This window comes from Typopeltis vanoorti, chromosome 17 (genome assembly GCF_054136105.1).
Source record: "Typopeltis vanoorti isolate ZY-2024b chromosome 17, IOZ_Tvanoo_1.0, whole genome shotgun sequence".
NCBI lineage: Eukaryota > Metazoa > Arthropoda > Arachnida > Uropygi > Thelyphonidae > Typopeltis > Typopeltis vanoorti.
In genome coordinates this window covers 4,001,780-4,027,151 of record NC_143565.1, presented here as the reverse complement: position 1 = coordinate 4,027,151, position 25,372 = coordinate 4,001,780, and the positions used below count along the sequence as shown (strand labels likewise).

Sequence of the window (25,372 nt, the reverse complement as noted above, 5' to 3'; positions counted from 1 at the left end):
GAATATGAACTTCAAGAGTTTAGAATTAGGTCCTAGCGTCAGAGGAACCAACTGTAACTGAGATATCATCCTTGTCCCTGATTGGAGAGGTAGACTATGTAGTCCTGCCTTGGAGGATGAACAGACATACAGAGGAATCAAGGAGAAAATGTAAAATTATAAGGCAGGTGATTATAATTTTCCAAGAAGATTTGGATAGGTAGTCTAGGCAAAGGAGAATGAATGTCAGTTTAACGTGGCAAAGGTAAGTTATGCATTTTGGAACGAAAAGATTACCAGCTGTATACTATATTGGTAGAACTGTACCTCAGGAAATCGACAAGGTCAGAGATAGTGGATAGGGAGTTAAAATTTAGGGGACACATAGCAAATGTGACTAAAGCAGCTTATCAGATTATTTGATTACTGAAGAATACTTTACTTTAATGAGTAGAGACAAGCAAGTTACTGTTTCTCTTTAACGAGCCTTGATAAGACCCCATCTTGACTACTGCGTGCAGATCTGGGTGCCACAGTTTCTTGGTGATGAGGAAGAGGTGGAGAAGATCCAGAGGTGAGTGACCAAGATGGTAGTAGGAATATAGAATGAATCTTACAAGAACAGGCTGAAGATTTGTGGGTCACAGAAACTGGTTGATTGGCAGAAAAGGAGTGATATGATTGAGACATACAAATTACTGAAGGGTTTTTAGAAGATTAATTCAGAAGAAATTTTTCAGAACAGGTCTGGTGATGGGAGAACTAGAGAACATCCTTGGAAACTGAGTAAGAGTCAGCAAGAGTGTTAGAACTAGGTTTTTTGCTTGGAGAGCAGTGAATGAGTGGGATAGGTTGCCAGAGTCTGTTGTGGGTACCATGACTGTGAATGAGTTCAAAGCAATGTGTGATAGATACTTCTTAAATGTTGGATAGTGCTTGACATAATGTTTAGGGCCTCCATCAATGAGTATAAGGACCCCTTGCAGTAGTCCATAATAGTAATAATAATAACAATCTGAGAAATCAGTTTGAGTCAGTTCCATGGATGGAAGAAATTTCACAGTATAGGGGAAAACTAGTGAAGAAATATTTATTAGCAGCAACTGCAAGTTGTATACCTCAAGTGAAAGTGATAAAACATTTTGGTGTAAAGTGGATGACTTATGAAACCAAACAGGTAAAGATGAAAAATAGGTTATGAAAAAGTATAAAGAGAGGAGATGGAGATCAGTTCCATGAGTTATATTTGACTCAGTGTTAGCTAGCATAGTAAAGATAAAACTAGAATATAAGAAAAACTTAGCACAATAACCCAAGGAAAATCCTAAGGACTTCTTTTGTTGTGGCCAGTAGGACAAATGATTACAGAGGAATGTCACTGTAAGTTGGAAATGGAGGTCCTGAGAAATAATAACAATACATGCATCTCATCTTCCCTTTTGGGATAGGCTCAGTGACCTGTAATGTTCAAATAATTTTGGCTTCTTACAAGCATGACTCCTGCTTATAATAGCAGACAATGCACGTAAGATTAACTAAACTATGTCTGTAAATTGTGTTTGTTCTTCTGGCCAGTTTGTAGAAAAACCAGAGTTTCCAGAAGGAAAAATCCTGTCACCTCCATATGAGACTCGCTAAATGATTTAATGAAAAGTCATGATAAATATTCTTTGTGTCTACACAGCAAACCTAAATCTTCCCCAAAAGACTTTTGAATATTGACTGAGCTGAGATTTTCAATATATGCATGTATATGATAATATATGTGCATATGCAGCCAGCTGGATTGGCCAAGTGGTTAGCTTCTCCAACTGACAGGCTGCAAGTTCAAATTGTTATATCCTTAGTCTTTGGGTCTTATCTCTTATTTTGTCTTATCTTACACTTTATCTTTTATTATTATATTTTAGTACTTTACTTATTATCAGTTAATTCTTTTGCCGACAAATTTGTATTATTTAATGACTGTGCCAGCCGGCAACTAATTCTGATATACTATCCAAGATTACATAGAAAGAAAATACAGGGATCATGAGGTATGCAGTCGTGGTCCCGTTTCTTATATTATTAGTGGATTCCCCTTTTATGCACGGTTCGAAATTTTCCAAGCAGTAATTCAATCCACAGAAAACATGACGAACTCATTTGATTACTCATAAAGAAATACGTTTATTTTAGCACAAAACATAAAGATACATGTTAGTTAAACCTTTAATTAAAATTGAGTCTGGGTTCCTTCCCTTAATTTAACACATCCAAAATTTCTACACTATAATCCTTTACACTGACACAAATTCTTTCACTTATATATATATAGCTATACTCAGACTCTGACAACATATACTAAATTATCTATTCACTATTACGCATGCAAATTACATATATATACAAGTCAATTCAGCAACTCTGACATAGATTTCTTGAGGCAATGTTCCTTCTTATATTTTAGACTTAATCCTCCCCCAAAATTTTAGTTAATATTCAATTAGGTTTTAACAGTATAACATTATTATTCTTTAGACAAAAACAGTTCGCAGCCTCGGTCTCCTACTTGGCTCAAGCCTAAAATGCCTTTTCCTTAGATACAGACAAAATGTCCAAACTGCAGACAGTTCTTGTAACACTTCACGGAAATGGGCTGTGTTCTTAAAGATCAGTTCTCCTTACTCCACGGTTACTCCGATATTAATATGAAAAGATTTCTGCTTACCGTTCTTGCTTTATCTGGATATTCGGATCTCCTTACTGTACTTTCTTTAATGGCGGCTTCACTATTCCTTTGTTCCACACAAAACGAAACACTCTTACACTGAATTATATACTAACATTAACTCATCAGTGGCCCTTTCTTCTTAGGAATCTGGATGCACTATAGCTGCAGCTTTGATCCACGTAGCACACATAGCAAGGGGAGATTCTTGCTATGCATGGCGGCAAGCTTTTCACAGCTATACAGCCTTCCGCACAGGACACCAGGTACCGACGAAACGAGAAGAAAAAGAGAGCGATTCAAATCCCCGCCAAAACCTATATACTCCCGAACAGCGCCCTCACTCAGTTGTGTCGTCATACGTACGTTTGCTGCCGATTGGATACCGTTCCCACGAACTATCTTTGACATAGCCTAAAACTATTATTAGCTTGTACACATCTTTTTAGAATTTATACATTACTTTCTACCTTAATTAACTTAACAAACCTCCTCTATTTAGTTTATGGGATACTTTAACACTGCTTAGAATTTACAAATCTGAATATATACATGTTCTTGGGTTATTAAATGGCACATTTTCTGTTTGGAGGCATAAGTATGTCCTTATCCAGTCCTTCTGAGGTAACCCTATGTTGGGTCGGAAAAAGGAGATGACTCATCACATTTTCTCGACACAACAAAATCCTGTTGTGGGCAAGAATATGTGTAATTTGGGTGGGAAATGAATTTCACTGCCAAGTGTGAAGACACTACCCTGCTTATTGGAGGCCTGAAGTAGCTTGACAAAAGTTTCATGTTTGTTCTCTAAAGTAGAGTTTCTGAACTATATAAAAAATAAATAAATAATACAAAAATATATATAAAAAATCAATAAACACAAAACAAATAAATTCTTAGTCTGCCCACGCTGCAAATGTACTATAGGTTTATAAACCAATAAATAAATCAATCGAGGGTTAGATATTTTTTATTTTTATGGCGCAAAGACATCAAGGGTCATACTGCACACAGGTTACAACCATATGTATGGTAAACAGTTAGTAGGACAATCACGAACATACATGCCCCTGACAGGATTTGAACCAGCAGCATCTTGGCAGGAGAGTGGATATGCTAACCACTTGGCCAATCCAATTGTGGGTGGGAACCACATAAAGATATATATTTATATTAGTGTGGAAACCTATTACATTAGCATTGTAAATGGACTATGGTTTAGATAATACAAGAATCTTGCTCCTGACACCAAATATAGTAATTTTTGAAGTCGTTTTGACCTCCAGTGAGTAGAGTGAAAGTCTCACACCAGAAAATGAAAGTCATTTACCACATAAAGATATTCACAAACATCCATGCCACAGTGGGATATGAACCTGAAGAATGGCTGAGAAGTAGAAATACTGTACACTTAACCACATACAGCTGCAAATCTATAGCCAAGCACAGTGAAGAACTTAACTGTTTTCCTTCTCATTTGTTTATAGCTTTTTAAAGCATTTCTCTGTTCATTTATTACTACAAAAAGTGTATGTAGTTACATCTTGCTTAAGAAAGTACATGAAGAAATTTAAAGAACCAGAGTAGCCCTTTTTATTCCATTCAAAGAGGTTGCCTCAGCTAAGTAAAACTGATGGCATTTGTATCATCATACTGGATGAAACGGAAAAGACAATGTAACAGGAAGTTATATTATGCCAATAAAATATAATTATAATTATTGTTTAATACTATATGGGTATCTGAGACCACGGAATCAAAAGACATCTTGGAGACCCAGGCTAAGCATTATTAAACCATACATATTCATTCTTCTCCTTAAATTCATTCACTGGCACTCACAATTACCTCTAACAATTCATTCCACTGATTCGCTACCTTGCAATCAAAAAATGTAGTCTGCAAACCTTTATAAACAACTTATAACCTTCACTGAAAAATATTCACTGAAAAATTTCTTTTGTGTCATTCTTATAGATTCCTTTTAGTAACAAGACTTAACTAAACTGTGCAACACACACACACATGTTCAGTCTATAATTATAGGGATCATTCCATAAACCTGTTCACCAATTTGGCCATTTATCTCTGAATCCTTTGCACCACTGCCTGATCCCCAAAAAACCCAGGTGACCAAATCTATGTACAGTAGTTAATATGTAGTCGAATCAGAGCCTTATAAAGAGGGATTAATAATCCTATCTTTACTTTTCGATTAATCCTAAAGATAGGATTAATAATCCTATCTTTACTTTGACTTCTTTAATGTCAAAGCAATCCCGTGAGCTATTTTACCAACTCTTGGAATATGACCTCTGAACTTCAAATCTTTGTCCATCATTATCCCCAAATCCCTAGCCTTATCAATTTCCTGCAATACAGTACCATCAATGTGATACAGAGCATGTAACTTTTTCAACCCAAAGCGCATAAGCTTACATTTTGCAACATTAAATTCACAACCAGTTTCCATAACTCAGTCAATACAGATGAAGCCCTTTGGTCAGAAACATCCTGGTTCGATTTCCATTAGTGAGATGAGGAACCTTTATCTGGTCTCTTTCGATCAAAGGAAAGTTAACTGGTCTCATACGGGGGGGGGGGGGGTGTTAGATCCTGAATGGACGAATTTTAAGAAATTATTCATTCAGAATCTAACATAAGAATTTGGGTAACTAAGATAATACCTGGTTAACAGCGCACAGTTCTGAATTTTGCTGTATAGGAAGTTGTTAATAACATGTAAATCGCACTAGAAAAATCTTGTAGTGGAAAACTAAACTGAAGGATTATCGGATTAGTGAATTTGTAATAAGGAAATAGTAGTATAATCTTGTTCCATTAAGCTGTCCTAAACTTAATAAGTCACCAAAGAAATTAAGAGTACGAGTGCAAAGGTCGAGTTACATACGCACGTATCGGCCGTAATGCCGCAAGCTACAACATATGAGGAAGATGACGCATGCGGGATTCACTAGAATACAGCACCTAATGGCAGCTAGGACTTTGAGGATCATCATGAGGGCATGAAAACTAAGGGTCGTGTGGAAAAGAAGGGACGAAATATAAAGCAATGCACCCGATAATGCAAGGCTTTTTCCTGGTTTTCCTTGTTCCTGACTTCACCTCGAGGATTCCTGACTAGCGGACGGTGTAGGGACAAGCGAGAGGGTCCCATAATGCCGGATAGCGGACAGGCATTCTGAGTAAGCTGAACAAGAGTCCATGACGAGCAACATGTGAATCATCGGCCCACGCAGAAAGTGTGCCAGTCGCCGGATGTCCCACTCAAGTAGGAACAGAGACAACACTATATCGAGGCAGTGAGAAGTTCGAGTCCGGAAGAATGTAAAACGGACGGCATAGTCATAAGCCTATTGCAGAAGCAACCGATCGAAGGAGGACCCGAATAACACGTGACCGTTAACAGACCTTCGGAAAAAGAATGGGTAACGTAAAGACCTTTACTATATGTTTGAATGAGACAGAATTTAATGTTAGATTATATTAAGTGGACAATTCATAGTGGACTGTAATAAGGATTTGTATTTTGAGATTGAGTAATTCTGCTGAACACAGGAATGTCAGGAGTGAAATTTTAGCTGCATGTAACTGAGATTATGTGTGAATTTGTAATTTTGTAAATGATCTATACCAGAATAGTAACGGGTTGTGAAATGTCTTTAATCAAATTAATGATTAAAGTTGTGAAAAGTTGTGAAATGTCTTTAATCAAATTCTTATTGCATGCTATGTAGCATGCAATAAGAATTTGATTTAGAATAACATAGTTAGCTAGTTTTAATGTTTTATAGTTTGTGTGTGATCAAAGCAATTTGATCTGTGAGTGTTTTGTTAAATTAGCATTGAGTAACTAACTTAGCAAGATATTTTGAAAAGTTTAGTATCCTATTCCAATTATAGTTGTAAAGTGTAATTTGTTCCAATAAACATGTTTTGTTGTATATGCCTGACTCATGCCTGATTTCAAGAATTCAAATTACCACTTACAAAAATTTAGAACCACAGTGGGAGGGAACTTAATGAAAGTGTTTGAGTAATAGGTTATTGGCCACGATTGCAATTAGTACCAGTATCTATTTAGTGTATATTAGAATGAATGCCAATTAACCTAGGAATATTCCCTGAATTTAGAATAAGCTCATATTATAGGACGCTGGCTGGTGCAGCAATAAAAAATAAATTTGCCAGTGTTCGAAAAGGAATCATTCCTAGGTAGATCGTGTTAGGCTCACTTTAAGGAAGTATATTAGTATATTATATCAGAGAAGTAAGTAAGGAAAAAAAATAAATAAAATATAAAAGGAAGAGAGAAGGAAAGATACAAATAAATAGACAATATCTTAAACAATAAAGACAGATAAGAAGAGATATAACAGGTGGGTTTTCACCTGGAAACTTGGGTATTTTTGTTCCCCAGAACAGGCAAACTGGCCCTATGAGCACATGCATCTACAGACATAAGATACACCGAGAGGCATAGGGTCAACCACCTTATCCTCGACATGGTTATGGTTGCAAGAATAAGAAACCTCGACACTGTAGAAGAGGAGGATTAAGAAAGAAGAAATTCACAATCAGTATCCTTCTCCCACAATGCCAATTTATTTAAATCATCCTGCAGAATAGCTATATCACCTTTATCAACTATTGCTCTTCCCAGTTTTGCATCATCAGCAAACAACTGAATATCCCTTCCTTAAATCGTTCACTATATCAATGATATGCAAATTACAGGGGTTTGGCACAGAACTCTGAGGAACTCTACTAGTCACCCTCATTCTCCTAGATTCCACTCCACCGTATACTACTCTCTGATGACTGTCTGTGAGTCATCGCCATCCATTATCCTTGCTTCATATCTAGTCCCATTTGCTCCGATTTTTGTAATAGTTTTTCCATGTGATATTTTACAAAGCTGTACTGTCCATCATACAGTATCATATTCCTATCCATCCATTTCTTACTTTTACCTTTAACAACATTTCCCACACTTTAATCACCACTCCTGAGATACCAATTGGTCTGTGATTTGCTACTTCTGTCTTGGAGCCACCTTTATGTAATGGAAGTATCTTATCCTCATTCCACTTCCTTGGGACCGTGACAAAGCTGAGGCTTAGATTAAACAACTTCATCAGATGCACTGCCAGTTCTCATGCACATTCTAGCAGCACTATCAATTTGAATGCATTGTTGCATTTAAATTGATATTTTTCAATATGCTCAGTACCTCAATTTCATCTACCTCAATTCCCACAGCAGGCTCTGTCACATCAGCAACTGCAAATCCTTTAACTAGATGATACACTCATGCAAAGTTATTGCTTTTGCCAATTTCCTACCATTAGTATCGAGTACAGTTATTCTTCCATAATGATTCTTTCTCTTATTTGCTACATAATGAAAAAAACTCTTTTGGATTTACTTTGGTCTACTTTGCCAGTTTTCTTAGCCTTCCTTCCTGTACTAGTCACCCTTCTTGCTTGCACTTTGCATTCCTCATAAGAATGCTTACATTCCCTCTACAATACTTTTTTTTTGTAGCTCCTGCTTTATATCACTACTTATCCATTTAATTATTATTATTATTACATGACACCTCCAGGGAGTCCAAGGACTCATCAATACCTACCTACTACTCAGTTTATCCTCCTGACCATGGGTATGCAGTCCAATACTATCTCTCTCAAACAATCTCTCACCAATTCCCATCTAAGTTTGTCATAATCACCAGCTTTGTAGTTCCACATAAACCCTCTCTTGATTGAGAATTGCACATGTTAAGCAACCTACTTATTGACAGATCTTCTGAAGTTATAATCAGATCAAACACTCTCATACCCCTGGTCCCCTCTTTAACATACTGTTTCAGATAATTATCCCTTAGTAACTGCATAAATATCATTTCCATCTTGACATGTGCCGTTTCTTGCTTTGAATCTATGTCCCGATAGCTGAAGTCCTCATGATAATTGCTCAACCTACACTGATTGTGCTAATATGCCAATGCATAGTAATCCTTATCTTCCTCTGGATTCTCAAGTCGTCTATAGTAGCAATCAGCAATATATTTTCTTATATTGGCCTCAAATGTACCATTGTTAAATCTTGAATGAAGGAGAAATTTATTGTACTACATTTCATTCAGATTTAACAAGTATCAAAATTCTCGGAGAAATACTTGTATATTGGTAAAGGTGAAAATGATTGTAAAATAACGATAAAGTCCATGATTTTAAATTCTTCTCATGTATTATAATGTTAAGTGTCTTTGTAAATACAACTAAGATTGAAAATAGGTGAAAAATGTTAGTATGCAAAATTTCAGATCAAAGTTACAGACGAGATAAGCAGATTAAGAACATGTCCAAAGGCAGTCACGTACGCAAAGCCTAAAAAGGCGCATGGGAGTTTCTCGTGGACAGGCAAGGAGGAGTGACGGCACGGAGTGCAGAAGAATTAAGTGCTGGGTAAAAACAATGACGTAGTAGGGAGAATATCACAGCAGTGAATATATAGAGCTTGGCAACACCAACTTGGGGATCTTTTTCCATCTTGTTCCTGTCGTTCCCGGAAAAGGATGATGTCCATTGGCAGCTATGCGGTCAGACAGAGTTCTAGTGTGAGCATTGGCCTCGGCACAGCGATAAAAATCAACATAGACCGAGATGATATGCAGAACCACATGGACCGATCCCCACAGACTAGTTTCACCTACATCGAAGGAAGTGAATCATGAACGTATTCGATAGCCAGTCTTTTCTGAAAGCAGTAAACCGAAGAAAGAAACAATGAGCTGTAAGAATATAGCAGATGATCAAAAGAGAAAACCAGAGAGAGAGAGAGAGATCCTAATGCCCTGGTAACGTAAGAACTTTCAATCTTTTGTGTATACAGAAATGTTAGATTGTAATGAAGATAGGAACTGATAAATTATTGGACTTTCAAAGTGTAATAAGACTTTATAATCTGATCCACACGTAGAATGTTGTAGCTCTGTATATGAGGACTTGTAAAGAGTTGTGATTGAATATATAGTTTTGTTATATCAATTAGTTCCCAAGACTAAGATTTGGTAAATGATTACCCAAGAATATTAAGTAGTTAGAAGGAACTCATATTTTGTTTAGTAATAGATTTTGCTTCATGTTGAGAAGGATTAAAAATGCCCAGTTTACACCTGCAAGATTTGAATTAGATTAGTAAAGTAATTATCAGTAATTGTACAGTATTTTTTTATGAATAAATCCTTTCTTGTCAACCTAATAACCTGCCTGATCAATGTTCTCAATGCACCACTCATAAAGTAGAACCTATGCGAATCAAGATTTTGGGGATAGCCACGACTGCAGCAATAAGACACGTAAGTTTTTGATGAAATTTGGAATAATAATTGTATGAATATTGTGCCATTCTGAGTGTTTCCTCCCAGACAATGAAGCTTCTCTAGTCTAATCATTTTGGATGGCACAGCATTAACAAATAAATTTTTACAAAATTAGAAATGGGGTTAATACCAAAGATATAACAAAGGGATTGGCTCTGACCTGAGGCAGTGTCTTCGTTAACAGTGCGGTGCACTATCATTCAATATGTTTGTAGCAGCCAACAGTTAGAGAAATAATAAGATTTGTATGAGTAAGGAATTAATGAGACTTAAGAGAGAATTAAGAGTGATAAATGATTAAGTGAGGTAGATAGGTAAAGGGTATATATAACAAATAAAGTGACTTTACAAAAGGTGCAGCAGACAAAGATGTTATAAATTTAGTTTAATCCTTTATCCAAGTGTGAGCAGACAAAGTTTGGCCTGAAAGTATCTTCAGGACTGGGGTAAGGTGGTACAACACCGGACAACTCGTTGCAAAGGTGGAGCAAGCTAACATCACTCCCATCTCAGTATCTCCCATAATGCAAAACACATCTCCTTGCAGATATGTATAATATTATGCATTAAGGGAAGGGCCACTACCCAGACTAGTTTCAACCTTTATTGAGGTCTCTTCAGTGGGAGCCAGGCCCAAGTGGAGATACCAGGCAGAAGCATTAGCAAAGTCATCTCTACCTATAGGAGTTGCCAAACAGTGTGCCACCTTTTTATTAAATTACTCTGGATTTAGAGAAAGATGTTGAAAGTTTATTTTTCTCTTGGTTAGACTATAATAAATTTAGTTTAATCCTTTATCCAAGTGTGAGCAAACAAAGTTTGAGCCTGAAAGTATCAAAGGGTGGTACAACACCGGCAACTCGTTGCCCGGTGTTGTATCACCTTACCCCAGTCCTGAAGATACTTTCAGGTGCAAACTTTGTTTGTTCACACTTGGATAAAGGATTAAACTAAATTTATTATAGTCTAACCAAGTGAAAAATAAACTTTCAAGACAAAGATGTAATTGGAGATTTAGTAAGATCTAATATAGGTAATATAGGTAAGATCTAATACAGCCGTGTTTTCAGAACATTAAAAAAATATGGATTATACATAAACCTACAAAAAACAAAAACAATGATAACCTCAAAATCAGATATTGAATTCTTAAAGATACAAATTGGCAATAAGCAAATTGAGAATGTAAAGAAGTTCACTTATCTAGGAAGCACATTGAGTCAAGATGGTCGTTCAAAAACCGACATTAAATACCGAATTGCTAAGGCAACCATGGCCCTACAGAAGTTAAAACCATTGTGGGGAGATAACAGAATAGCAATCACAACCAGACTAAGAATAATTGACACCTTGGTGAATTCTGTCCTCTTGTATGATTGTGAGACCTGGACTTTACTGAAGGAAGATGAGAGGAGACTCCTATCTTTCGAAATGAAAACTTACAGAAGACTTTTGAGAATTCCCTACACCACTCACAAAGCCAATGAAAATGTCCAAAAACTGATTGATTCAATAGATGGTAGAAAAAGGGAAAATATTCTGAGTCATCAGAAGAAGACAGATGAAATGGTTTGGACATGTGGAGAGGGCTAATGGCATTCCAAAGCAAGCACTACAAGGAATCATTCCGGGATGAAGGGTTAGAGGCTGACCTCGATTAAAATGGACTGATAACATCAAAAAATGGACGAATTCCTCCCTTTCTCAACTGACATCAAGAACAAGCGACCGAGATGACTGAAGGAGGCTAGCAAAGAATATCACCTACCAGCCATGAATGACCCAACGGTTCATTTAGGACTACGGGAGAAGAAGAAGAATATAGGTAAACACAGTAAAATTAAAAGTTAATAAACATCAGTCACATAACTTTACACCATCTTCCTCAGATATAAAAACATCCTTAACATCTATTTTTGTTGAAATTCTATGTCTGTGACTACAGGTATCCCTTGATATATGCAGTTAATTAATCCTCGATGGACACTGCATATATCAAAATTGCATTATTCAATGTTAAGAATTAATGGGAATAATTATAATGAATCCTGCAAAATATAAAAATTTAAACATCATTTATTTTTTAAGGTGACATATATTTACATATTTTATTTACATATATTTGTTATATAAAAACTTATCTAAATATTTATTTTTTATAAAAAAAACTTATCTAACGTAAATTGAACAGTGGTAGCTCTTTTTTTTTCTCCTCCATGATTTTACTCGGGGTGCTTAAGGGTCAAAGCTGTATAACTGAGAGGAGACCTCCACATAGAATTTAAAGGAATGCGGAGAACTGACCAGCGCTTCTGACCTAATTATTCTAATGTCCAATCCTCACCTTCTCGTGGTGCACCCTGCTGGGTATCTACTTTGATATTGAACAAACGAGGATGGGCTGGTTGGGATTTAGCTGACCAAATTGTATTCTTATTGGTTAAACCAAAATAAAAAATGATGGTACAACATGACAAAATTTCATGTCGGCTGGGGCGTTGCCCTGTTATACAAGGCCCCCGTTGTTTTCGCCAGGGAACCAGGGCGAACAGCGAAAAGTCAGCTACTGGAACAAATCTGAAAACAAACCCCAACTCAACATCACCAGAGTTAAAGATCTGTACTATCAACATAAGAAGCCTGAATGGCAAAGAAATGGAGCTAGCGGAGGAATTAGATAAGTACCAGATCGACATAATAGGGGTGACTGAAACAAAAAAGACCAAAACTGGTGAAATCTTTCTGAGCAATAAATACAAAATGTTATATTCAGGCAATGACAATCAAGGAAAAGAAGGAGTAGCCATAGTATTCGACACAAAATATGAGGCTAATCTTCTTGAATGGCAGTAAGTCTCAAGTAGAGTAATGTGGGCAAATATGAGAATGGGAAACTGGACAATGAGACTTATTTGTACCTATGGTGCCACAGAAGGTTCTACTAAGGTAGAAGTGGAGGAATTTTTTGACGCTTTAGAAAAAGCAACTGACACAATGAAAAAGGAAAATTGGTCCTTGTTAGGGATCTAAATAGTAGAGTAGGAAATGATTGTGAGAGATATAAAAATATTTTGAGAAAATTTGGAGAAAAGAGCAAAGCTAATACTAATGGCAAATATCTATTGGATTTCTGCTCAGGACATGGACTGGTTATTACTAACACCATGTTCCAACATAAAAATGTACACAAATTCACATGGAGAGAAGAGGCTAGGAATAAGAAAAAGTCTCATTGACTATGTTATTGTTGATAGTGATGTTTTCTCCCTGGTGCAGGACACCAGAGTGTACAGAGGATTTGAAATTGGAAGTGATCACTATTTAGTCTTGAGCAGGATAAAATTGAATTTCATACTGAAAAGAATAACATGTAAGAAAGTTTTAAAGCGAATAAAAGTTGAGCAGCTCTCAGATGTGAACTGTAGACTAAAATACAGAAAGATTATTGAAAAGAAAATGAAAGAGTTTGAGAACAGGAATCAAACCTTGGAGATTCAGTGGCAAACTCTGAAGAAAACATTGATTGATTCTGCCAGAGAGGCATGTGGTGAGGTTGTGTGCAAGGATAAAAAAATCAGAACTCCCTGGTGGACACAGGAAGTTAAAGAGGCAGTGAAGGAAAAGAAGAAAGCATATCAAAAGTTCATGACAAATAAGTCGGCTTATACTCTTACAGAATACAGAGACAAATGTAAGAAAGCTAAACAGTGTGTAAAACTAGCTAAACAAAAGTCATGGGAGGACTTTGGCTAGAATATAGAAAATAAATATCAAGAAGGTGGCAAAATATTCTGGAGGTTGTTGAAGAAGCTTAGGAATGGAGGAAAGAGTGCTGTAAAAGGAGTTAGAGATGATAAAGGTGACATGAAAACAGGAGAAAAAGATATCCTTGAAGTATAGAGTAATTACTTTGAAACACTGCTAAATAAAACAAGCAGTGACGACAGCACAGTGATAAAAAACACTGACCAGGCATGCAGTCAGGAATACATATCCATACTTGAAGTAGAAAAAGCCATCAAAGGCTTGATATGTGGAAAGGCAGCAGGAGTAGATGATATTCGACCAGAAATGCTGAAGTATGGTGGTATAAAAGTCTTACAGTGGCTGCACTGCATAGTTCAGAAAGCCTGGACTGAGGGACGAATTCGCGATGATTGGAGTAGAGCTCTCATAGTACCCATATATAAAAAGGGAAATAAAACTGAATGTGAGAATTACAGAGGTATATCCCTACTGAGTGGTCCTGGTAAGATATATGCAAGTATACTTGAAAAACGGTTGAGAAGAATTGTGGAAGAAAAGCTTGGTGAAGAACAAGCTGGATTCAGGTCAAGTAGAGGCTGTCGTGATCAGATCTTCACTTTACGACAAATAGTCGAGAAAGCATGGGAATATAACAAAGATCTGTATTTAAGTTTTGTCGATTTGGAAAAGGCATATGACAAGGTGCCAAGAGAGAAGCTATTCAATATGCTGCAGTTATATGGGGTCAATGGGGCATTATATCAAGCAATACTTAGCCTGTATTTGAGTCATAAGTCAGCAGTTAGAATTGAAGGAAGTACAGGAAGATGGTTTAATGTTAAATCTGGTGTGAGACAAGGATGTATATTATCCCCTCTGTTATTCATTATCTATATGGATCACATTATGAAGGAAAGTGGTATTAAACCTGATATCAAAATTGGAGATGTTAATGTCAGCTCTTTGCTTTATGCGGATGATGTTATACTTCTAAATAAATCCACTACAAGTCTGCAAGATTCTCTGACTAAATTGAATAGCTGTTGTAATAGATATGGTATGAAGGTCAGCAATAAAAAGACAAAGACAATGAAAATAGGCAGAATCATTGAAAATGTCAACTGTGTTCTGAATGGAGAACCTGTGAAACAAGTAAAACATTTCAGCTACTTAGGCACGATTTTTACTGAAGATGGTAAATTAAATATGGAAATAGACAACAGAATCAACAAAAGCTGGTATGGTAGGAAGTCAATTGAATAAATTCATATGGAATAAGAGAGAAATTATTCGGAACACTAAATTAGCTGTATACAAGACAGTGTTCAAACCAGTTTTAACTTATGGATCTGAGAGCTGGGTCAGAAGTAAAACACTTGACCAAAGACTAGAGACCGCAGATATGAGAGTCCTGAGAAAGATTATAGGCGTGAACAGATGGCATCAAAGGCAATATCATATTAAAAACGAGGATGTTAGGAAAGAACTTGACATTGTCAGCATCCAGGAATGGGTTAGCAGAGCTTATATCAGGTGGTACGGTCACTTAAATAGAATGGGAGAGGAAAGATTAGCAAAACAAGTGTTCTCTGCCAGATTGGCAGGAAAACGACCCAGAGGAAGACCAAGATATAGGTGGATTGATACGGTACAAAGTGAATTAGACGATAGAAATATAAGATCTGATAATGTTGGAGTCTTGACAAGTAACAGACTGATTTGGAGGAAAATTGTAGATAGGAAGTTAGTAATGATGTAAATTTTTCATGTGGTACTGTCATATCCTATACACCCCTTGAGGGTACATGGCAGGAATTTGATGATGACGATGATGATTTTACTCTGCATACTCAAAGATGAAAATGCCACTTTGCCTTGTTCGCGGTACTAAGTCGCTTTATTTAAAATGGCTCGTATAGTTGATTCACCAAAGCCTAGAGCTCTTCCGATGTTTTCTTTGCTTTCTCCGTTATCAAACCTTTTAATAATGTCAATTTTAGTATCCAAAGTAATAAATTTTTGTTTATTACTCTTTTTCGAGGCCATGGTTACGGAGGGTAAGGCTTTACATAATTTGAAAATTACGTGATATGCGGATAGGCCGTAAGCATACATTGTAATACATACACACATATGTCTGAATGCACCACGCTCTGGTGATAAATTGAAGCACTGAGACTGAGACCAAGAGTGAGTTACTAACGTTGGAACACGACTCGTAACACGTGATCTGATCGGTTTCATTGCCCAAGTCTAACGCTTTGCTTATTTTGAAACTTTTTGAGCCGCACTAATCAAATTTGATACCGCATATATCAAGTTTATGGTCACAATAATTTTTTGTGCATTAATCAAAACCTCATTAATCAAAGCCACATATATCAAGGGATACCTGTATATGATTTTCTGTCAAATAGAAAAACTGGTGCCTATAATTTTTTGGCCAAGTCAAGCTGACCAATACCAATAACTTCTCTCCCATAATTATTTCTGATACTTCTAGCATTCATGTACATACATTTCAGCATGCCCCTGGACCCACAATTACTCTTGAGTATGTCATTATCAACCCACTTGAATCTGAAACCTGTGTCATCACATTCAGGATTGCACAATCATTTCTGTATGCAAACTCACTTATCCCAGGGGTGGCAAGATAGATGCTTGATTGCATTCCCCTAATATCTCTAGCTTATCTGGTTTTGCACTTGCAAACTCTTACTAAACAGCACTTTCTCTAAACCTCTAACTCCAAAACTATTCAAATGTGGTCCATCAGGCATATATAAGTCCTTTTGTCCATCAAATTCACTCCATACATCTATAAATTGGATGCCTTTTCCCTGCACAATCCTCTCATTGATTCTTTAGTTATTGAGTCATCCTCTTTAATTTTTTTGTTGGTTGTAGTTCTTCAGCTATCTTCAGCAATACCTCACCTCCTATCTGATTCTCACTATCCTCCCTGAAAGTACAGTACCCTTTACATTCTATCCTTATAACTATATTATTTTCTGTCAACCAGGTCTCATCGATGCCTATAATTTTTTGTGAAGTTGAGCTGAACAATGCCAAAAACTCCTCTCCCTTATTTCTGATACTTCTGCCATTTGTATGCATGCATCTAAACAGCCTGTTGGTTTCACCATTACTCTTGCATAATATTATTCCCAACCAATACATATTCCAAACCTGAGAAAAAAGCACCTGGCTGTTAAGGCCATTTTTATACATAATGTCACAAACAAACATGGTAATGGTAGTGTTTCTATTAAGTTTATAAAATAAGGACAAGTTTTTCTTTTATTTTTAAATCTTTTAAATTTTAATTTTAGGTAATTCTAATGTGTAAAATGAATTTTATAAAAATAAAGATTCATTTCTTTGCAGGAGGTCTCATTTGTGAGAAACATATCTCATACAGAACATAGTACAGGAAGGCATTCAAAAATCTGGTTCCTTCAGATCTCCGGCATGGATTTTGTAGCCCGCATTTTCAAATTAACCACGTTGGCGTGCCACTGTTTTCTGTTTATGTTTAGATGGTACTGTAGTCGATAAGCATTGCGATAACCTGCTTATTTCCTTCTCATTTTATCATTTATTTGCTGCTGTATAGCCCCGTTATGGATTCAGCAAAGAAAAGAGGTGGCGTAAAATGTAAACATCGTACGTTGTCGATCGCAGAGAGAGTGGAAGTGCTAAAAAAACTTGATAGCGGCGTGTCTGTGCGAACCATTTGTGAAACATATGACATTGTCTCTTTAACAGTGTATGATATTAAAAAACAGAAAAAAAACTGTTAAAGTTATTTTCTGAAAGTGTATCAAAAAAGCAAATGTTTGTAAGGAAGTCAACGATGCAGAGAAAAAGTTCGGAACTGGACCAAGTTCTCATAACCTGGTTTAATTTTCGTGTAAGTAAAGGTGTAGAAATTTCTGGTGATTTATTAAAGGAACAAGCCAAAATGTTTCATGAAGAGCTGGGATTTACACAAGTGTAAATATTCAGAAGGTTGGCTGCATCATTTCAAGTCACGACATGGCTTACAGTTTCGTGTGGCGTGTGGGGAAAAATGTTCAGCAGACAAAGATATGGCTAGTGCATATGTGGATGAATTTGCAAAGTTAGTTAGTGATGAACATTCAAGTCTTGAATAAGTGTACAATGCGGATGAGACTGCCTTGTTTTGGAGATGTATGCCAAAAAGAACTCTAACAACTTAGGATGAAGAATCGCCTTCAGGGTTTAAAGCTTCGAAGGATCGCGTCACGGTAATGTACTGCTCTAATACTGTGGGTACCCATAGATGTAAGTTGCTCGTTATCGGAAAAAGTTTACATCCGAGGGCCTTCAAGAGTATGACACAGTTTCCTGTCCATTACCATGCCAACAAGAAGGGGGTGGGTACCACTGATATTACATTGGATTGGTTTCAAAACTGTTTTGTTCCTGAGGCTAGGGCTCACTGTAACTCAGTTGGATTAGACCCTAATTGCAAGATACTTCTTATTTTAGACAATTGTTCGGCACATCCAAAAGCCGATCTTCTAGTGAAAGATAATGTTTTTGTTGTCTACCTCCCACCCAAATGCACATCACTAATTCAACCACAGGACAATGGTATTATATGTTCTATGAAGTGTAAGTAACGATCACTGTTAACGAGGCACCTGGTGAGTTCAGTTAATTCAGGCACCCCAGTACAGAAGACCGGGTTCATAAAAGAATTCAACATTAAGGATGCAGTGTACTGTGTTGCCAATGTGTGGAAGTCTGTGAAAACATCAATACTAAAAAATGGTAAATTGTAGCCAAGTTTAATGTTTACTTCTCATTCTAACGAAGCCATTGAAAATAATATTGCCGGGTTTAGGGTTCCCAAAGAAAAGCAGCTTATACAGGAACTTCTTGATTATGTTAAAGATTATGGTTAAAAGTCTGGAGAGAAATGCCTCTACAGGTACTGATGAAGATGAAAGCAGTGACGAAAATGAGGGAGATGTGAGAGAAAGAATCTCTATTGACAGATTAATTACGTTGACAACTGAACTGCTGGCTGGACTAGAGCAACAAAGTTTTGTAAGTAAACAAGAAATCATGAATGTTTACTTGCTCCAAGCTAAACTTATTAGAGAAAGACCCAAATATATGAAGCAGCAGACACTGCACAATATATATTAAAGAAAATAGCTAGGAAGCAGGAAGAAGCAACAGTGGTGTCGACACTTGATAATCCACTGCCATTAAGCGCCTCCGTAGCGCAATTGGAAGAACGACGGTACATTGCGCCCTTCGATTGGAATAGGCCTAAGTTCGATTCTCGTCGCGACGGGAGGAATCTTTATCTGGTCGATTTCAATCGATGGTGAGTTAGCCGATCTCATACGGAGGTAGCAGGGTTTTTTCTCCCGGAAACTCGGGTTTTTCATCCCGCATACATACAAATCGGCCCTTCAGAACACACGCAATTTACAGACAAAAATTACTAGTTGTGGTAGTGTTGGAGGTGGGCGGTAGATGGCGTTGATTCGTAGTAGAGGTAAGATGTAGAGACAGTTGAAGATGTCCTCCCGCGATGAGTCTTCGGACTCCTTGGAGGTATCAGGAATAATAATAATAATAATAATAATAATAATAATAATTAACTTCAAGTCAACCAAATGTGCTGTCACTACCATCAACATTTTATTAATTAAAATTCTGAGGAACTTTTTTATTCAGTTGAACTAAAATTCTGTAGAACCGTTATATTTAGTTGGTGAACATTAAAATTTCATAAGCTTTAATTTTTAATTTCATAAGGATACCCTTCCCCTTCTTTTCCTCCCCCCCTCTCCCCACAACAAAATAATATATATATATATATATATTATACAAAACTTCCTAAACCATTTAAATAACCAACATCAAAACATTAAATTCACATCTGAACTAGAGGTTAACGGCGTTCTCCCCTTCTTGGATCTAAAGATCAGTAGATTTCCTGACTGTCTTAAATTTTCAATTTTTCGAAAAACCACCCACACTGATAGATATTTACATGGTTCTTCTCATCACTTCCCACCTCAGAAACTGGGCATCATCTCCACCCTCGCCCATCGAGCAAGATGTCTCATTTCCACAGAAGAAGACCTTCAAACAGAGCTTAACTTCCTGAAAAACACCTTCTTAAATAATGGATATTCGTCTCGTAACATCACTAAACGCTTGAGACCACGCCAACATCCTCGACAAGAAGATGACTCCAACCCAATCACTCATATACAGTTGCCTTTTATCAGCACTCTTACCCCAAAACTAGCTAAGATTCTGAAAAAATTCAACATAAAGACCGACTATACTACGCTGCCAAAACTTCGTTCTTTTCTGAGTCGACCAAAACCAAAACACAACCATCTGCATTTTCCTGGTGTTTATAAAGTTTTGTGCAACTGTGGTCGACCTTATTTTGGCCAGACAGACAAATCTGTTTCACTTCGTCTTGAGGAACATAGACGTGACATCTCCTACAGTAGAGCACGAGCGAGCGCCCTTTCCAGTCATGTCCTTTTCTCGGCAAACTCTAACCTTGAAGAACAGCCACATCAAGTTGATTGGGAACGCACTACTAATTTATATATTTGCAAGGATGAATTCGAAAGAAGAATCATCGAATCAAAAGAAATAGTTCTGGACCCTTCACATTTAAACAATAATCTTAGCTACAATTTACCCGATTCCCATAGCGCAGTAATCCAGTACTGGCGCTCAAAAATTAGCTGTCGCACACATTCTACTCATGCCAACGGTAGCACGCGGTCACCTATTCAAATATGACTGTTATTATTCTGCTTTTTATTAAGCTGTAAAGTTCATTTTTTACCGTGTTATTTTATGTCTTATGTTTTTATTTCTCACCTGAAGAAGTCGGATCACCGATGAAACTAGTTGTGATGTATTAAAGGTTTTTGTTATACTTTCTCGGGTTCTAGTCAGTTAAATTTATTTTTATAAATATATATATATATATATATATATATATATTATTAATAGTAACCCGGGTTCCCAAACTTATTTCCCGTGTCTCAAGCATATCCCCATGTTCTTTCCCCCCCCCCCTCCGTTTACATACAACCTTTCAACAAGAGCTTGGATTTAAAAGGCATCTTTAAACCAAAAACAAGGTATGTACATAATTTTTCCACATTTTTTATTCTGCCATAATTGCCTTCTATACTTGCCCATAATGCCCTAAAAAATATATATATATATATATATACCCCTTTTGAGTTATGTTAGCCAATGTATTAAATATAAGGGACACTCCTAAACAAAAACAAGCTAAAATAGCCGTTAATTATATTAATAAGGTAATGTTTTTTTTTTCCCAAAAAACGAAAAAGAAGTCTGCTTTAAATTTATTGGCTAATATTATTTGAAGTAAAAGTATTCTCCTCATTTAACAAATATAGTGATTTGTCTATAACAGACAAAACAATGCCAACTATTATCATAAAGAATTATTATATAATTAAGATTATTACTAACAATCATTCACAATTTTTTTTTAAAAAAAGTCACATGGGATTTATAGCAATATAAATATCATGCGTCAAAGTGATAAACTTCATGATCAGTGTAGCAATGAAAATCAGCAATGGTTCAAAAATAAAAAATAATCATGCTTTCATTCATAACTGGAAAAAAACGAAATGACTGCAGGAGAAAATTATCTTTAAATATATGACATCCTGTTTCAGTAGTCTTAATAAATAAGTCAAAAATGATTATTTGAACATTACCTTTCTTTGTAATCAGTAATATCATCTTCATCAAAAGAAACTATACTAGTCACTGGACGCTTTTTTTTCCTCCGTTTACCTTGCAAAAAATAAAAAATAACATCTAAAACAACCATCCAAATATCTTAAGCTTGATAGAGAAATCATAACTAGTTATATCTGCTTGTTTGTTTGATTTTTTGTGTTTAATAGGTGAGAGCATCTATGGTCATGCTGCAGTAGAATATGTAATAAACAAGTGGTGTGTGTGTGTGTGTGTGTGTGTGTGTAGGTTTTTTATCTTGGGTGTAATATACTTTAAAGATACCAAGAAAATTTATATACTTGGTTTTAATCCTTTTTCATAAGTAAGCAAAACAAAGTTTTGCACATGAAATCTATTCAAGTCTGAGCTACTTGTATATAGTGAATAATGACTTCGTATCACTTGCGATAGTATGGATCCCATAATGCAAAGCACATCACCTTTTGGACGTGTATAATACAATGCATAATGGGAAGGGCCACTGCTCAGACTGGTTTCAACTTTTATTGAGGTCTCTTCAGTGGGAGTCAGACCCAGGAGAGATACTAAGGTTCAAGTAATGCAGAAGTCATATATATCTCATATAAAAGTAGATAAAAGGTGCTTGACCTTCTTAATAAAAATCTCTGGATGAGAGAAAGATGTAGAAAGTTCTTTGATATGAGATATATGGGATATATATGACTTCTGCATTACTTCAACCTTGGTATCTCCCCCGGGTCTGGCTCCCAATGAAGAGACCTCAATAAGGTCGAAACCGATCTGGGTAGTGGCCCTTCCCATTATGCATTGCATTATACACATCTGAAACAGGGTGTGCTTTGCATTATGGGATACATGCAAGTGATACAAAGTTATTAGCCTCTATATACAAGTAGCTTAGACGTGAATATATTTCACACACAAAACTTTGTTTTGATCACTTGGGAAAAGGATTAAAACCAAGTATATAAAATTTATTGGTATCTTTAACATCATCATTATCAAATTCCTGACATGTACCCTCAAGGGGTGTACAGGATATGATAGTACTACATGAAAAATTTACATCATTACTAACTTTCTATCTACCATTTTCCTCCAAATCAGTCTATTACTTGTCAAGACTCCAACATTACCAGATCTTATATTTCTATCGTCTAAGGCACTTTGTACCGTATCAATCCACCTATATACTGGTCTTCCTTTGGGTCGTTTTCCTGCCAACTTGGCAGAGAACACTTGTTTTACTAATCTTTCCTCACCCATTCTGTTTAAGTGACCATACCACCTGAGATTAGCTCTGTTAAAGCATTACTGGATACTGACAATGTCAAGTTCTTTCCTAATATCCTCGTTTTTAATATGATATTGCCATTGATGCCATCTGTTCACCCCTCTAATCTTTCTCAGGACTCTCATATCTGCGGTCTCTAGTCTTTGGTCAAGTGTTTCCCTTCTGACCCAGCTCTCAGATCCATAAGTTAAAACTGGTTTAAACACTGTCTTGTATACAGCTAATTTAGTCTTCCGACTAATTTCATTCTTATTCCATATGAATTTCTTCAATTGACTTCCTACCATACCAGCTTTTGTTGATTCTGTTGTCTATTTCCATATTTAATTTACCATCTTCAGTAAAAATCGTGCCTAAGTAGCTAAAATGTTTTACTTGTTTCACAGGTTCTCCATTCAGATCACAGTTGACATTTTCAATGATTCTGCCTATTTTCATTGTCTTTGGCTTTTTAATGCTAACCTTCATACTATATCTATTACAACAGTTATTCAATTTAGTCAGAGAATCTTGCAGACTTCTAGCAGATTTATTTAGAAGTATAACATCATCTGCATAAAGCAAAGAGCTGACATTAACATCTCCAATTTTGATATCAAGTATAATACAACTTTCCTTCATAATGTGATCCATATAGATAATGAATAACAGAGGGGATAATGTACATCCTTGTCTCACACCAGATTCAACATTAAACCATCTTCCTGTACTTCCTTCAATTCTAACTGCTGACTTACAACTCAAATAAAGACTAAGTATTGCTTGATATAATGCCCCATTGACAACATATAACTGTAGCGTATTGAATAGCTTCTCTCTTGGCACCTTGTCATATGCCTTTTCCAGATCGACAAAACTTAAATACAGATCTTTGTTATATTCCCATGATTTCTCCACTATTTGTCGTAAAGTGAAGATCTGATCACGACAGCCTCTACTTGACCTGGATCCAGCTTGTTCTTCACCAAGCTTTTCTTCCATAATTCTTCTCAACCGTTTTTCAAGTATACTTGCATATATCTTACCAGGAACACTCAGTAGGGATATACCTCTGTAATTCTCACATTCAGTTTTATTTCCCTTTTTATATATGGATACTATAAGAGCTCTATTCCAATCATCGGGAATTCGTCCCACTGTCCAGGCATTCTGAACTATGCAGTGCAGCCACTGTAAGACTTTTATACCACCATACTTCAGCATTTCTGGTCGAATAATATCTACTCCAGCTGCCTTTCCACATTTCAGACTTTTGATGGTTTTTTCTACTTCAAGTATGGATATGTATTCCTGACAGCATGCCTGGTAAGTGTTTTTTAGCACTGTGCTGTCAGCGCTGCTTGTTTCATTTAGCAAATTTTCAAAGTAATTACTCCATGCTTCAAGGATATCTTTGGCTCCCGTTTTCATGTCACCTTTATCAACTCTAACTCCTTTTACAGCACTCTTTCCTCCATTCCTAAGCTTCTTCAACAACCTCCAGAATATTTTGCCACCTTCTTGATATTTATTTTCTATATTCTTGCCAAAGTTCTCCCATGACTTTTGTTTAGCTAGTTTTACACAGTGTTTTGCATTCTTGCATTTTTCTCTGTATTCTCTAAGAGCACAAGCTGACTTATTTGCCAGGAACTTTTGATATGCTTTCTTCTTTTCCTTCACTGTCTCTTTAACTTCCTATGTCCACCATGGAGTTCTAATTTTTCTATCCTTGCAGACAACTTTACCACATGCCTCTCTAGCTGAATCAATCAGGGTTTTCTTCAAGGCTTGCCACTGAATCTCCAAGGCTCGATTTCTGTTCTCAAACTCTTTCATTTTTTCTTCAATAATCTTTGTGCATTTTAGTCTACAGCTCACATCTGAGAGTTGCTCAACTTTTATTCGCTTTAAAACTTTCTTACATGTTATTCTTTTCAATGTGAAATTCAATTTTATCCTGCTCAAGACTAAATAGTGATCACTTCCAATTTCAAATCCTCTGTACACTCTGGTGTCACTGCACCAGGGAGAAAATATCACTATCAACAATAACATAGTCAATGAGGCTTTTCTTATTCGTTGCCTCTTCTCTCGTTGTGAATTTGTCCAAATTTTTATATTGGAACATGGTGTAAGTAATAACCAGTCCATGTCCTGAGCAGAAATCCAACAGGTATTTGCCATTATTATTAGCTTTGCTCTTTTCTCCAAATTTTCCCAAAACATTTTTGTATGTCTGACAATCACTTCCTATTCTGCTATTTAGATCCCCAACAAGGATCAACTTTTCCTTTTTCATCGTGTCAGTTGCTTTTTCTAAAGCTTCAAAAAATTCCTCCACCTTCTACCTTAGTAGAACCTTCTGTCAGACCATAAGCACAAATAAGTCTCATTGTCCAGTTCCCCATTCTGATATTTGCCCAAATCACTCTACTTGATACTGCCTGCCATTCAAGAA

General features: G+C 36.4%; 1 protein-coding gene across 4 annotated transcripts in view; it reads right to left on the bottom strand.

Annotated features, from left to right (window-relative positions):
* Positions 1 to 25,372, bottom strand: part of LOC150097105 (sorting nexin-29-like) — a 780,446-nt gene that overhangs the window by 474,944 nt on the left and 280,130 nt on the right. For all 4 annotated transcript variants that reach the window (XM_090406852.1, XM_090406853.1, XM_090406854.1 and 1 more), the window contains one exon: positions 21,632 to 21,710. In XM_090406852.1, coding sequence (XP_090262978.1) covers positions 21,632 to 21,710 — 79 coding nt within the window. The remainder of the gene's footprint in view (positions 1 to 21,631; positions 21,711 to 25,372) is intronic.